Raw genomic sequence first — 14,279 nt, 5'->3', positions numbered from 1 at the left:
AATTGGATTCCAAATAGTCAAAGGCATATTCTTACAGAGAAAATGGCTATTCTATTGAGGAATATTGCTGATATGATTTAATTCAATCGAGGGGAGATTATATTCCAAGAAATGGCTCAAATCATGATGGCTCAGTAGATCAAGGATCATGCAATAGATTCAAGAATGATTTTTAGTCTAGATCCCATCCTTGATATCCTAAATTATTTGTTGTATTAGATTAAAAAGTAGTAAATTATCTCTCTAAATAAGGCCCTACAAACATAAGAAAATTAAATCACGAAAACAATTTCCTTGTGTTCATCTTTATTTATCACAGTTACACTCCTACTGCCCACTACCTATGTCATTATTCGTGGCGTTGCTCCTCCATTCTTACAATATCACTTCAAATTCTTTCAATTGGAAATTTAGAAAAAAAAAAATTGCCAAATACGGCACTTGATAATGACTCCCACATCTTAGTCATAAATTGTGTGCTCGTGATAAAACAAAACTCATAAAAGGATTGTAGTTTGTGTGGCTGTTTTCCTTGGTATCAAAATTTTTAAAATTTTAGTGTTTTTACACTTAAAAATAGTAATAAAAAATAATTTTATAAAGAAATAAATTAAAATTCAATATATAATATATATATTTTCTCTTGACCTTCGAGATAAAAATTTTGACTCGACCTTGGATTTCGTTCTACAAAAATGGGGACCTCAAAGCTTAAGGCTGGTAGTATATATAATTACACTTGGGTTTAGATGTCGATTGCAAGAAGTGCACGTTTAAAGTCATTTACTACGATTGAGATATGAGTATGAAAAATAGGGTTAACGCAGTTCCTTTTGGTATATATAAAGGGTTTAGGTAACAAAGGAGGACAGCTGAGCAAACACCATACTTGGTCGAGTGAAGCAAAAATGACTGTTGAATTTTTGTCGTCCATGCGCGACACGCACTGCATTTATGTTTTTCAAAGCTTTGCATGTGTGTTTCGCGCATGGACGACGTAAATTAACAAGTCATTAAATTAAATTTATGATATATATATATGGTGTTTATTTGGGTTTATGAATATATAATAGTTACTGATTTATTGATTACATGTTTTGTTTGCTAGACAAGATCCATCGTGGTTCAAAAGGGGCCGCTCCACCAGAAATTGTAGCTGCGGGAAGAAGGGGAGCCCTGCTGCCTGCATTGCTTGTAGGTACAACTTTTTTTTTGAAATATTGGTTTCCAACATTTTGTTGAAGATACTGAGCATACACGAAACACTTCAGCGGGTGGACATTGAAGAATGTGATCCCCAGAAGAGATGGGCGGGCGAGGAAGTTGCTTAATATGGTATTTGGTAGGTATAATTGTTTCTCTTTGATCGCCGGTGGCGTTAGGATATCCGGTTGGGTAATTTTGTATTTTGCAACTTTGAAGAATTTAAAATGTGCCATGATTGATGTCGAAATGATGAAAATGATATTTTTGTTCTTTTTTTGGTGGAACATGAGAATTATCTACTTATTATGTCAATGTGCTACGGCTCATCTTTTCCATATGTTTATGCTTATTATTATTCTTTTTCATTTTTACTGTATTTTATTTTATTTGTTTTTCTGATTAAAAAACCTTAAAAGTTCAAATTAGTTTATTGTGTTTTCGGTGAATTTAGTTTCTTTATTATTATTATTATTATTATTTTATTTCTCTAATCAACTTTTTTTCACATTTTTTGTACACTTCAACAAATATTTTTTGTCTTTCTAAGAATGTGCAATGAATTCGTTTAATTATACAAAAATTATTAATGTGCATATGTCACATCATCACATATCAAAATTGACAATGAATATTTTAGATTAGAAAAAATAAAAAGTTGAAGAATCTTTTACAAAATTGGACCAAAAATAAAAATCCAAGGATGTCATATGGTTTTGATGTTCCACTTGGGAAGATGATGAGGCAGTGCATTCCATGGAAAAGACGTTTTTGTATTAATATTCTTGGAAATTTATGTACCAATTCTCACATTTGTGGCAATTTCATAAACATTACTTGGCTCCAGTCCAGTTTGCTGATTTGAGAGTGTCCCTATCTGTCTTATTCACGGGCAGGGCTGGTCGTTTTGGTGGGTCATTCATCCTACCGTCCACCATAGGATTACATGTAAATTCATATTATCATAAACATGATTATAAGACGAAGGAAAAAAGACTATGAATATGATATAAGTAAGGCGTACTGTGGGTAGGCTCTCTTACAAGCTAGATCTTGGACAAGTCACATGTTGGGTATTGTGACCTTGTGGTTTTGTCTTCTTCCTCTATTATGAGTCCGGTGGATTGCGGTTGCTTTGAAATATTTAAATAGATAAAATTGAAAATTTTATGTATGATTGAACATGACCTGATTATATTTACGACATATGTGACATTTACGGGGGAGAATGCTGCCACTTAACTTAGTTTAATTAGTTTAATTGTATGTAAGTTCTTTAATTTTGTACGGTTTATCTATTTACACAATTTCATTCTGTATACCTATCAAGACTCCCATTAAAATGAAGAAGCAAAACCTTAATAAAAAAAAACAATACTTGGGTACTCCTTTTATATAAAGAAGAACGCTTTAAGTGGCAAGGTTGAATGTACAACCAGTATGTTCACCTAATAAACTTTTTTTTATTTGTTTGTTGTTAAAATAAAGTTTAATATTTAATTTGTCTCTAAATTTGTCCAAAAATATTTAGTTAGTACTTAGAATTTTTTTTGGGCCTAGTAGATACTTAAATTTTTTCTTGACCTAGTGTCACAAGACTAGATTTTTCATCTTACGCTCCAAGTGGCCTTAGACGATCTATTCGTTCCAAACTTGCCTAAGTCGGCCTTAACACCACAAGTGATGATTCTTTTAGAATTCCTCCAAGACACCAATTTGTATAGCGAAAGCAATTTATGCCAAAAGAAGCCACAAAAGAACAACAAAAAGTCACAGAAAAGAATGCACGAGAGGTGTTTGAGTAAATGCTCTCAATATTCTATTATTCACAAATAAAAATGAAACAATGGAATGAAGTGATTTACAAGTGAGGGGTAGGCTCTCTATTTATAGTTGAGCTCCCCTAAAACCGACGGTCAAGATTAAGTTACATTGACGGACGAGATTAATCATATCCCTTAAATTATGGGATTTACAAGATATACCATATCAAATCTAATTTAATCTTTACAAGATATGATTCCTATCAATCTCTTAAGATTAGTTATCAAGATAGTCTACGTTGTCATATCTTCATCATTGGGCCACTTAGGCTTCAATCTGACAGGTTTCTCCAACAGCTTACCGAATCGGGCTAGTTCTTGTGGGCCAAATGATCCCCATCTAAACAATAGACCTCCATTGGACACATTTGGTGCGATGGTCATGGGCTTTGAACTGCGACCCGTGACATTCTCCCCTACCCATTCTTGCAATGCCCTCGTTGTGCCTTTAGAATGGCACTAACTTGATTCGCCTCGATCTCGTCTCAACCCCTTAGCTTTCCCTTCTTTTGAAACTTTTGTCTCGGTTTACGTCACTTCTTAACTCGAATCGTCCTACTCGTTGGTACATCTTTGGTGGCCAGAAGTTGTGTTTCTTTCTTGCCCACATTCTAACTTGCTTCGAGCAAAATCCTCTTGATTCACAATACTTGGCTTCGAATTTCCTACAATCCCTTGGCCTCCTTACTTAAAAACTTCAAAAGGGCCACTACGTTCTTCCTAAGGCAACAAGTTAGAATGCAAAACACTATCAGAGTGTTCAGAATGTACCTTCCTTGTTGCATTTACTTAGGCCAATTGTCCAACTTGCATCACCACTTTCCCGAAGTTTAATGCAGAACCCACCTCTCCTAAAGGTGGTAGCTCTTCCGATGTGTCAACAGAAATGAGCCTTATTGATCCTAGCTTTAAAGTTTGCATTGCGACTTTTTCCTCTAAGTCCAATGTCAAACTCACCTCTTCCATGAGTGAAAGCCTCACCGACGACTCGGCCAACTCCGTCGTTTTACTCAAATTAAGTCTTATTGGTCTCAGCTTCACTATTTTCATCATAACCTTTTCCCCTAAGTTCGATGACAAACTCATATTTTCCTCATGTGGAAGCCCCTTCGATGACTCAACAAACTCCGATATTGCCTTTTCTTTAACCACAACTGACTTGGATTGCTTTGGATAGTTCCGCAACTTATGTGGACCACGGTACAAGAAGCACTTTACTCGTTACTTCTTTTTGCTCTTCTTTGTCCTCTTGGCTTCTACTTTTCCCTTGCTCGAACCAAGATTCTTAGGCTCATTTTCTGCTCTATCATCCCCTTCGACGATAGACTTATTTGAACACTTCCGCAACCTATGCGGACCATGACATAAGAAGCACTCCACCGGCTTCTTCTCACTTTTAATCTTATTGGCTTCGGCACCCCTTGTACTCGAACCAAGTCTCAAGGCCTTACCTACCGACTTCTCCTTCTTAGAAAGTGTGAATTTCTTCAGACATTACTTTAACATATGTGAATCGTCATAAAGAATGCACTTCAACTTGTCCCTCTTTCTATTGGGTTTCTTCTTCTCAACTCGTGGTTTCCCATTACCACTATTTTTACTATTACCATTGCCATCATCATCTTCCTTATGGTCCTTTTCACATACGCCCCTATCCTCAGACTTGGAAGACTCAAGCTTGTCTTTCATTAGACTAAGCTTGACCACAGACTCCGCTACTATCATGGTTTCTAACAGCTCTTAGACACCTTTTTGTTCCACTTCCTGTCTGACCCATGACTTTAATCCATTCTTTAAAGCAAGAAATGCCTCTTTCTTGGTCACATATGAAATTTGAAACATGGGTTCCTTGAACTCTTGAACATACTCCCCTACTGTACCCGTTGCGTTGCAGTCGCAACTTTGCTCGAGCTTTTTCCTCGACAATTTATGGGTAAAATTGTCCCTTCAACTCACATTGAATCTCTTGCCACATTCCAATCTCACTTTGCCTTTTATCTTTGGACTTGCCTCGCCACCATAAAAGTGAAATATCAATAAGAAACATTGAAGTAGTATTTACCTTAACCGTACCATCCATAATGCCTTTAGCATGGAAGTAGTTTTTCATCCTCCACAACAAATTGTCCACATCGTATGCAGACTTTGTCCCCACAAACTCTTTCGGCTTTAGGACATCCTCGCCATTGAGTGCTACTGTAACACCCCTAACATGTATCCATCGCCAGGATAGGGTTACGAGGCATTACCAATCAAATCAGAACATATGAAATACATTTCTCAAACATAAATCCATTATCACTTAAATATCAATCAAACATAATTACATTGTCCCTTATAAGGCTCTATGAGGCCCTAAAACATGCTTGCAAGAGGTTTGGGACTAAACCGATAACATTTGAAAACTTTGGGAAACTTATAAAATTTCTCATGCATACAGGGATCACATGCCCATGTGAACAGGTCGTGTGCCTCATACGGTCACTAGAGACACCCGTGTCACAAGCTGTGAGGGAACAGGGCATACATACTGAGTTGCATCACACGGCCGGAGACACGCCTATGTACCATAGCCGTATAAAATCTGGAGGGTATACTAACTTAGGTCAAACGACCAGCCACACGCCCATATGTCAGCCCGTGTGTCACACACGGCCAGTAAACACGCCCATGTGTCTAAGCCGTGTAACTCACTTACTTGTTTAACCAAGTTACAGCGGACACATGGTCAAGTCACACGCCCATGTGCTCAACCGTGTGGGGTGCAAATAGGCTTGGTTTAAGCCACATTTCTCACCCTTCTCAAGCAAACCAAAACAACATCATTTCATACTATTTCAATACATTTATAGGCAACCAAAACATGCTATTTCATATACAAATCATGTCATTTAAAATCCATCAATTTTACTACTCAAATCATAATCCAAAACTACCAATAATTTCACCTATCTTCTCTATGCATTTTTCTCATCATCTTATCATCTATTTTAAGCCTCAAATCATACCAATTAATTATCACAACATCCATGACAAACATGGCAAAACACAAAGCCATTTATATACATCATAATTCACTTACCAAACTTATAAAATAAGTCAACCCAAATGGCCAAATACATACCAACATTTACATCATTTATGACCCAAATCTCATGCCTAATATTATATCTCAAAAGGCATCATCATATCACTTGCCATATACTAATATTTACAAAGCATCAAAAGTACCAATAGGTTGATCGATAGTGTGACGGTGTTCTTGATGATCCCCGAGTCCGAGCTAGCTTCGATTATCTATAATACAAGAAAAAAACACATAAAGTAAGCTTTAAAAGTTTAGTAAGCCATATACAAATAAAATTACCACATGTATCAACATCATTTCCATCAATAGGAAAATTATGAGTCTGCACATATAAGTTCACAAACCTTTCCCATTGTACACATATTCAATATCATAAGTGAATTCATCAAATATTTCCTTTTTCAATACTTGTATGAATCTCGTACGTACCTGAGTCACTTAACTCATTCACATATTCCTTCTCGACTTGACTTTGCCCGTTGAACCTTTTGAAATTGTTAAGGATACTAGAAAATCACATGTAGCTCGTACAATGCAATATCCCAAGCATGGTCTTACATGTTATCACATATCGATGTCAATAGTCTAGCTATGGTCTTACATGAAATTAATTAACGATGCCAATGTCCCAGACATGGTCTTACACATAATCACATAATGATGCCAATGTCCCAAACATGGTCTTACACATAATCAGATCTCGTTAATCCTAATGTCATGACATTCGTATCCTATACTATTCCTAAGGTTCGACGGGACTTTCGGATATTGTAACCCTGTCGATTCTTGTTGTATCTGATCATTCAACATTCATAGTAGTTCAATGACAATTAAACATATATAATTCAATTTAAAGACATTTATTTTCATATGAACTTACCTTGTATTCTAGATTAACGGACTGGATCGACTATTCGATAACTTTTGATTTTCCCCTATCTAAATCTGATTTCTTTCGTTCTTGATCTATATACATTCAAAATTAACTCATTTATTCACCAAATCATTCAATTTAGTCCAAAACACATATTTGGGCATTTTTACACTTTATCCTAAAGTTTCACATTTTTACAATTTAGTCCTTATTTCACAAATACACAAAATTCACACAATTCAACACAATTCAACACAATTCATACTTGGCCAAATTTCATATAAGTCCCTAGCAGCCCAAAAATTTCATTTATTTCACATTTCATCCACCCAATTTACACTTTTCACAATTAAATCCCTAAAATACATTTTTAGCTAAAATCACTTAACAGAACTTGTGTAAATATCATCAAACTTTCATATTTCAACATTAAACATCAAAAAACACATAGATTCAACAATGTAAACTCTCAAAATCTTTGAAATTTTTGAAATCTAGGGTACGGGCTAGTTAGAACACGAAGCAACGATCACAAAAACGTAAAAATTATAAAAAAAAAATCGAGCTCAAAACACTTACCAATCAAGCCTTGCAAGTGTCGAACCCTAACAAGCTTCTAACCTCTCTTTTTTTCTTTGATATTCGGTCACCAAGAGGAAGATGATTATGAATTTTGTTTTGTTTATTAACCTTTATTATCCAAATTATAAGTTTAACCTTAATGAATAAGCATAGAATTTTATAATGCATGTCCATAAATGACCATTAAGACAACCAATGGTCTAATATCATCATAAGGACTTTTCATTTAATCAACCATAGCAATTAAGCACTTTAAACAAATAGAATGCAACTTTTGCATTAAGTTGCATTTTATGCGATTTAGTCCTTTTTCTCAAATTGAGCTATTAAACGATAAAATTAGCTCACGAAATTTTCACACATACATGCAATCATGCTATAAAAACATAAAATAATATTAAAATAATTTTTTAACATCAGATTTTTTATTCTGAAACCACTATTCTGATTTAACGAAAAACAGGTTGTTACAGCTACACTTGACAGTCCTTTCCCCACGGTTGCTCGACACAAGGTCAGCTCTCCCTCGAGCTCCTCTATTCTTGTGTTCAAAGCCATTTTCATGGCCTCAAGAGCATCATTCCTCTCTGTTAGCTTCTTTATTTGTGAATCTAGCAACTCTTGTACATTATCCCTATTAGAAGTTAAACACATAGTCACAAAGTCCCTAGACTGCTCCTAGAAGTCGTCTATGCGTTCACCAAGTGCATTGTGTAACTCCTTTGCGTCCTTTATGGACTCCTCGAGTTTACCCACGTATTCCTCTATTGCCGACAACATTTCCCTCAAAGGGATTGATTTTCTGGCCTACCTCTGTTCGAACTCTTCTTTCGACATCCCAGTGGTGCCTTAGCAACTAATAGCTCGGATACCACTTGTCACAAGGTTAGATCTTTCATATCGCGATCCATGCAGCCTTAGGCAATCCGTTCGTTCCAAACTCGCCTAAGTCAGCCTTAACACCACAAGTGATGATTCCTTTAGAATTCCTCCAAGGTACCAATTTGTATAGCGGTAGCAATTTATGCCAAAAGAAGCCACAAAAGAACAACAGAAAGTCACAGAAAAGAATGCACTAGAGGTGTTTAAGTAAATGCTCTCAATATTCTATTATTCACAAAGAATAATGAAACAATGGAATGAAGTGATTTACAAGTGAGGGGTAAGCTCTCTATTTATAGTTGAGCTCTCCTAAAACTAACGGTCAAGATTAAGTTACAACGACGGACGAGATTAATCATATCTCTTAAATAATGGGATTTACAAGATATATCATATCAAATCTAATCTAATCTAATCTTTACAAGATATGATTCCTATCAATCTCTTAAGATTAGTTATCAAGATAGCCTACGTTGCTATATCTTCATCACTGGGCCACTTAGGCTTTAATCTGATAGGCTTTTCCAACAACTTACCGGATCGAGTCAGTTCTTGTGAGCCAAATGATCCCCATCTAAACAATAGACATCCATTTGATGCAATTGGTGCAATGGTCATGAGCTTTGAACTGCAACCCGTGACACTAGCAAGTATTTAAATGTGACACTGTTAGTCAATCCAGTGGTGATACGTGGTATCCTATTAATATGAAATATGGCATATATAAATTCAAATTCAAATGCATCTTGACAACCATTTGCCCGATTCATTATATATGAGATTTTAGTTCTTTTATATATTTATATTTTTACAAAATTTATAAATTTTAGTTTTATATATTTATATATTTTCATAAATTTATAAATTTTAACTTTTTATTTATATATTATATATTGTAAATTTTATATATTTTTTCAAATTATAGCCTTTTATATATATATTGATAAGGCTTTTATATATTTTTAATTGTAGATATTTTTATAAATTATATATTTTTAAAAACAATAATAACCTAACAACTGATATTTTATTTAAAACTTAAAATATATAAACTACTATAGATTATAAAATACATCTAGAATAAATTTGAACAAGTTGATGTCTAGGTTTAGATGTATATGGACAACTATTTATCTAAATTCATTCTTAATGTGAAAAATTGTACTTATTTTATTAATTTATATATTTTAAAATTTTTTTTACTTTATGTTACGTGTCATTACCAAATTGATTAGCAATATCACATCATTACAAATTAATAGTACTAGTACGGAAATACCAATGTGATTGATAGAATATAAATTCATGTAGCAATTAAGTAAAAAATATAAATATCAATTATATACTTTAAACAAGTTCAAACAGGAAAGTAGATATTAACCTTTCTCAGTCGCTAACAAGCAAAATATTGGAGAAGGCCTAAGAATGATGACCAAACACTGTACAAAGAAACGTTAGACTAAAACAAGAACCCAAGGCGCAGTAGCAAGCTGTCAGAACCGGCATCCACGCCTCCCCCACTAAAGGACCCATAAACAACAAAGCGCCGACAACCACCAAAATCTATATCGAAAAACTCAGGTGGGTACCAAGCCAACAACAGCAGCACAACCATGAAAATTTATTGAAATTTACCTTTACTTCAATAAATTTTTAAAATAAATTTATGAATTTTATTAATTTTATTGAATTTTCTAATAAATTTTACTTTTAGAATTTTAAGTTAGGATTGTTAAAATTTTTACTGTTCTATTTTTAAAAATATTTTGAAAGTTGAATATCAAAATGATAAAAAAAGAAAATTAAAGCCAAAGTGAAGAGGTAAAGATATAAATTTATTGGGTTAAAATATATTATTAGTCCCTATACTTGTATAGAATTTGAGATTTAGTCCATGTAATTTAAAAGTTAAAAATTCAGTCCTTCTACTTTTTCAATTTAAAAATTCTAACCCATCATTATTGTCGTTGGTAGGTTCTGTCAAAAATTATCAACTTACCATGTTTATTTTCTATGCCATGTCATATAAGGACAATTTAATCAAAATTTCAAGTTGACAACAAATACTTACAATTTTAGTGACTAGGTTGAGTTTTTCAAAATAGAAAAAGCAAGAAGACTTTATTTTTAACTTTTTAAGTATAAGGATTAAATCTTAAATTTTGTCGAAGTATAGAGACTAATAAAATATTTTAACCAATTTCTCATTAAACCTTTAAAATACCAACTTGTGTTTAAAAAGAATATAGTTAAAATACACCATACGTATTTGTACTCTTCATAAATTTGGAAATTAATCATTTTAATTTTAATTTTAGGAATTTAGTCCTCTACTTTTTATATTTTAAAATTTAAGTTCAGTTGTTAACACTGCTAATTGTTTTGTTAAATTTATTAGTGTGATATTTTGAAATAAAAAAATACTCACTTTGTAACCATGTAACTAAAAAATAGAGATGTTAACAAAATAATTTTAACAGTGTTAATTGTTGAACTTAAAATATGAAGAGTAAAAGAACCAAAGAGTAGAGGGACTAATTGCAAATTTTAACCAAAAAAATAAATAAAAACATACGTTGATTTCTAGTTTAAACGCCTTAACCCGTTTCCAAGCTGCAAAAAAGGGAAACGGAAGCCGAAGATCTCTGGAAATCCCGAAACTACAGAACCCAACAAATTATTTTCCAGGTATTTTACTTCACTACTGGAACTATCATCCTATCGTTTGCGATTTGATATATTCATTTTTACCTTCTATAATTAAGATATTGGAATGCCTTAACGTTTAAGATCTATATACAACCACCATTGCAACTTAATTAAGAGTCTTAGACTAATCCTAGGCTCAGTTTATTAGTGAATCGTTTCAATTCCAACTTAGGGATTTTTATATTTCCTAGAAGTTATTTTTTGTAATGCTGAATCTTGGAACAAAGTTAAAGGCATGGCATGGGCATAAGAAATACCCGGTTGTAGTCCTAGTTATGTTTGTGGTATCAGTCTCAGTTGCTTTAGTATTGCTTTTCAACAAATATGATGAAAACCCAATTCCGGTACCTGGACTGCCACCGGATAGAAAATGGAATAGGTTTGAGTCTTTGGTGCAATTTAATCCGAAGAGAGAATTCCGGAATGGGACGGATTTGATATGGCAAATACCCGATTAGCCTAAGGCTGTTCTTTTTCTAGCTCATGGATGTAGTTGTAGAGCTGTTAATTTCTGGGATAAGTCACATAAATGTCCTGAATGCGTTGGTTTGCCTGAGGATAGGCTGCTTGTGCTTCATGCTCTTGCTCGTAAATTCGCCGTGTTGACTATATCAAGCGTAGGGGAATGCTGGACATTTGGGAAGGAAAGGTTGATTGTTGAAGATATTATAACATGGTGGGTTAACAGACAGAACCTTGGAAAGCTTCCTCTTGTGGCTTTGGGGGCTTCTTCTGGTGGGTATTTTGTATCTGCAATTGCTAATGATTTGAAGTTTAGTAGTATTACACTTATGATCGCTGAAGGCTTATTTGATCGCATGGACATCAAAGAGGACTATCCACCTACCCTTTTTGTGCACATGCCAAAAGATACACATAGGCAACAAAAAATAACTGAATTTATGCAAGTCTTGAGAAGTAAAAGGGTTCATGTTGCAGAGATTAAATGCATGGAGTTGCCTCTGTCACCAACCTTTTTGTCTGATAGAATCCCAGGTGTTGGTCAGACTGTTTCGGCTATGTTGTTCGATTTGTTCAGGGAGAAAGGCTTTGTTGACAAGAATGGGTATATGAAACGGGACGGACGTGCAACACGTTGGGAAGATGCTATCCAGGATAGTAAGCCTAATTTGCTGGAAAACCATTTGGTGCATCCTGTTCAGGAGGAGCTAAATCTTGCATTTGCGTATCACGAAATGACTAGTTTGCAATCCGAAGATATTCTTAAATGGTTCGAATCTCATATGACCTGAGCAGCCGTCTATTGTACCGCAGTACTGACTGTTTGAAAGGTGATAGGTGATACACTGTTCATAGTAACAATACCTACACTTGAGCTGGACATATTTGTTTAGTGTTTGAAGTTTGTCTTTAAATAACCAAAGACTAGGATGTAAAACTGCAGGATCCATTATGTATTAAGTAAATTTAGCTGTATGTGGGAAACAAACCAATCTTCATTACACTGAATACTATTATTCACTTGTATGTTTTGAATTGCAAAATGTCCTTTGTTTGCTTGCTTTGAATGAATGATCTTTATGTATTATCTATATATACTTTTTGATTTGCTGTTTTCTCCTTTCTAGTGCAGCAGCTGATCTATTTATACCCAAGCTGCGGGAATTAAGTTATTATGTTACAAATCATAAATGTATAACTTTCCACTGATTTTATCAATTAATACTTGATATGAGAATGGTTGATTTCTGAAAATGGATATAATTGTTTTCAATATTTTTAATTAATATTGTTGGGAGGACAACCTCTAAAAAAATAAAAATAAAACAATATTTTACAAATATATATATAAAGGAAATCAAAAATAAAATTTTATTATCTTATTTTGAAAATTATTTGGATAAAAATTTTAAAATATAATCCTAATCTTTACATGCTTAATTTTTTATTAATTTATTTGCAATGCATAGAAATATTTTATCTTAGTTAAATGTGTCTAAATAAACTTATCCCAAGAAAGCAGTTGGCTATTACGCTATATTCGAAGGAGCAAAATCAAAGTGTTGATCTTATAACCAAACCAGCTTTTGGAGAAAAGGAAGATCTACAACTAATTGAAACCGTTTGTAAGTTTCTTTTTCCACCAAAACGAAAGTTAATTTTATATTGTTTTAAATTTTAAATTTTGAAGTATTGAAGTTACATTTCATAGAAAAATTAAAATACATATAAAATTAAAATTTTCATTAATTAGATACTTATACTAATTAATAAAAGTTTTTCTATTACTAAAGTTGTAAAGTAAAATTCTAACCCAATATTTATAATTTTAAATTTGTAATATAACCCTTTGATAGTAATTAAAATTGAAAATTACTTAAATGAAATTTTCAAAAATATATATCTATAAGTAATTAAAATTTTAAAATCATACTTTTAAATACAATCTTCATAAATAATTAAAATTTTAAATAAGAAGAGATTTTTTTCAATATTTTAAAATATAAAAACTTAACCTGTTTCTTTAAAAATTAATAAATAAAAGTAAAAATAGATCAATATTTACTAACTTAAAATACTATTTTAATAAAATAATAATAAAGAAAATAGATTAAGATTTACTATCTTAAAGCAGTATCTCAATAAATTATAAAATTATCTATTAACTTAGCTAAAATACAATCATAACCAGAATATGAAAACTTATATAAGGAGTAATTATAGGTTATGTTGGTCAAAACACTAAAAATACCAATGATATAATAATTAAGAATTAAAAATCAAAACAGCAATGAAAAAACAAATATCTTTTTCACATTTTAAATTTATAAAAATTAACATGTTTCTTTAATAAAGAAAATAAACTAATTAAGATAGATAATCTTAAAATACTCTCTTAATAAATTATAATTTGTTAATTTACTTACATTACTTAAAATAAAATCCTAGCCAAATCAATGAAAATTATTTCTTAAACAATTATAAAAGGCCTTAAGATTCATATAAACTTCCGAGTTTGGAAGATTACATTGATCATCAAAATGACCCAGTTAACTATCGAAGTTTATAAAACAGGCTTTTTAAAACATTTGTTTATCTTAGAAGAAAAGTTAACCTACTTCAGAAAAACTCACGAGTTAACAAAAACTGATCAAGT

General features: G+C 32.7%; 1 protein-coding gene and 1 long non-coding RNA gene across 4 annotated transcripts; both read left to right on the top strand.

Moving 5' to 3' along the window:
* Positions 1 to 652: 652 nt before the first annotated feature.
* Positions 653 to 1,518, top strand: LOC128291799 (uncharacterized). Of its 3 annotated transcripts, none has more exons than XR_008281707.1 (2): positions 653 to 720; positions 1,109 to 1,518. It is a non-coding gene; the product is annotated as an uncharacterized LOC128291799 (long non-coding RNA). The 3 variants fall into 3 exon arrangements; XR_008281706.1 differs by having other exon boundaries at positions 720 to 803; XR_008281705.1 differs by lacking the exon at positions 653 to 720 and adding an exon at positions 748 to 855.
* A 9,509-nt stretch (positions 1,519 to 11,027) lies between these two features.
* On the top strand, positions 11,028 to 12,690 carry LOC108451649 (uncharacterized). The gene is made up of 2 exons (XM_053027119.1): positions 11,028 to 11,140; positions 11,783 to 12,690. The coding sequence occupies exon 2, from the start codon at positions 11,953 to 11,955 to the stop codon at positions 12,412 to 12,414; it is 462 nt and encodes a 153-aa protein (XP_052883079.1). The 5' UTR covers positions 11,028 to 11,140; positions 11,783 to 11,952; the 3' UTR covers positions 12,415 to 12,690.
* The last annotated feature ends 1,589 nt before the right edge of the window (positions 12,691 to 14,279 follow it).

This window comes from Gossypium arboreum, chromosome 4 (assembly GCF_025698485.1).
Source record: "Gossypium arboreum isolate Shixiya-1 chromosome 4, ASM2569848v2, whole genome shotgun sequence".
Classification (NCBI taxonomy): Eukaryota; Viridiplantae; Streptophyta; class Magnoliopsida; order Malvales; family Malvaceae; genus Gossypium; species Gossypium arboreum.
The sequence above is the reverse complement of the archived record's forward strand: the minus strand, read 5'-3'. Positions and strand labels throughout refer to the sequence as shown.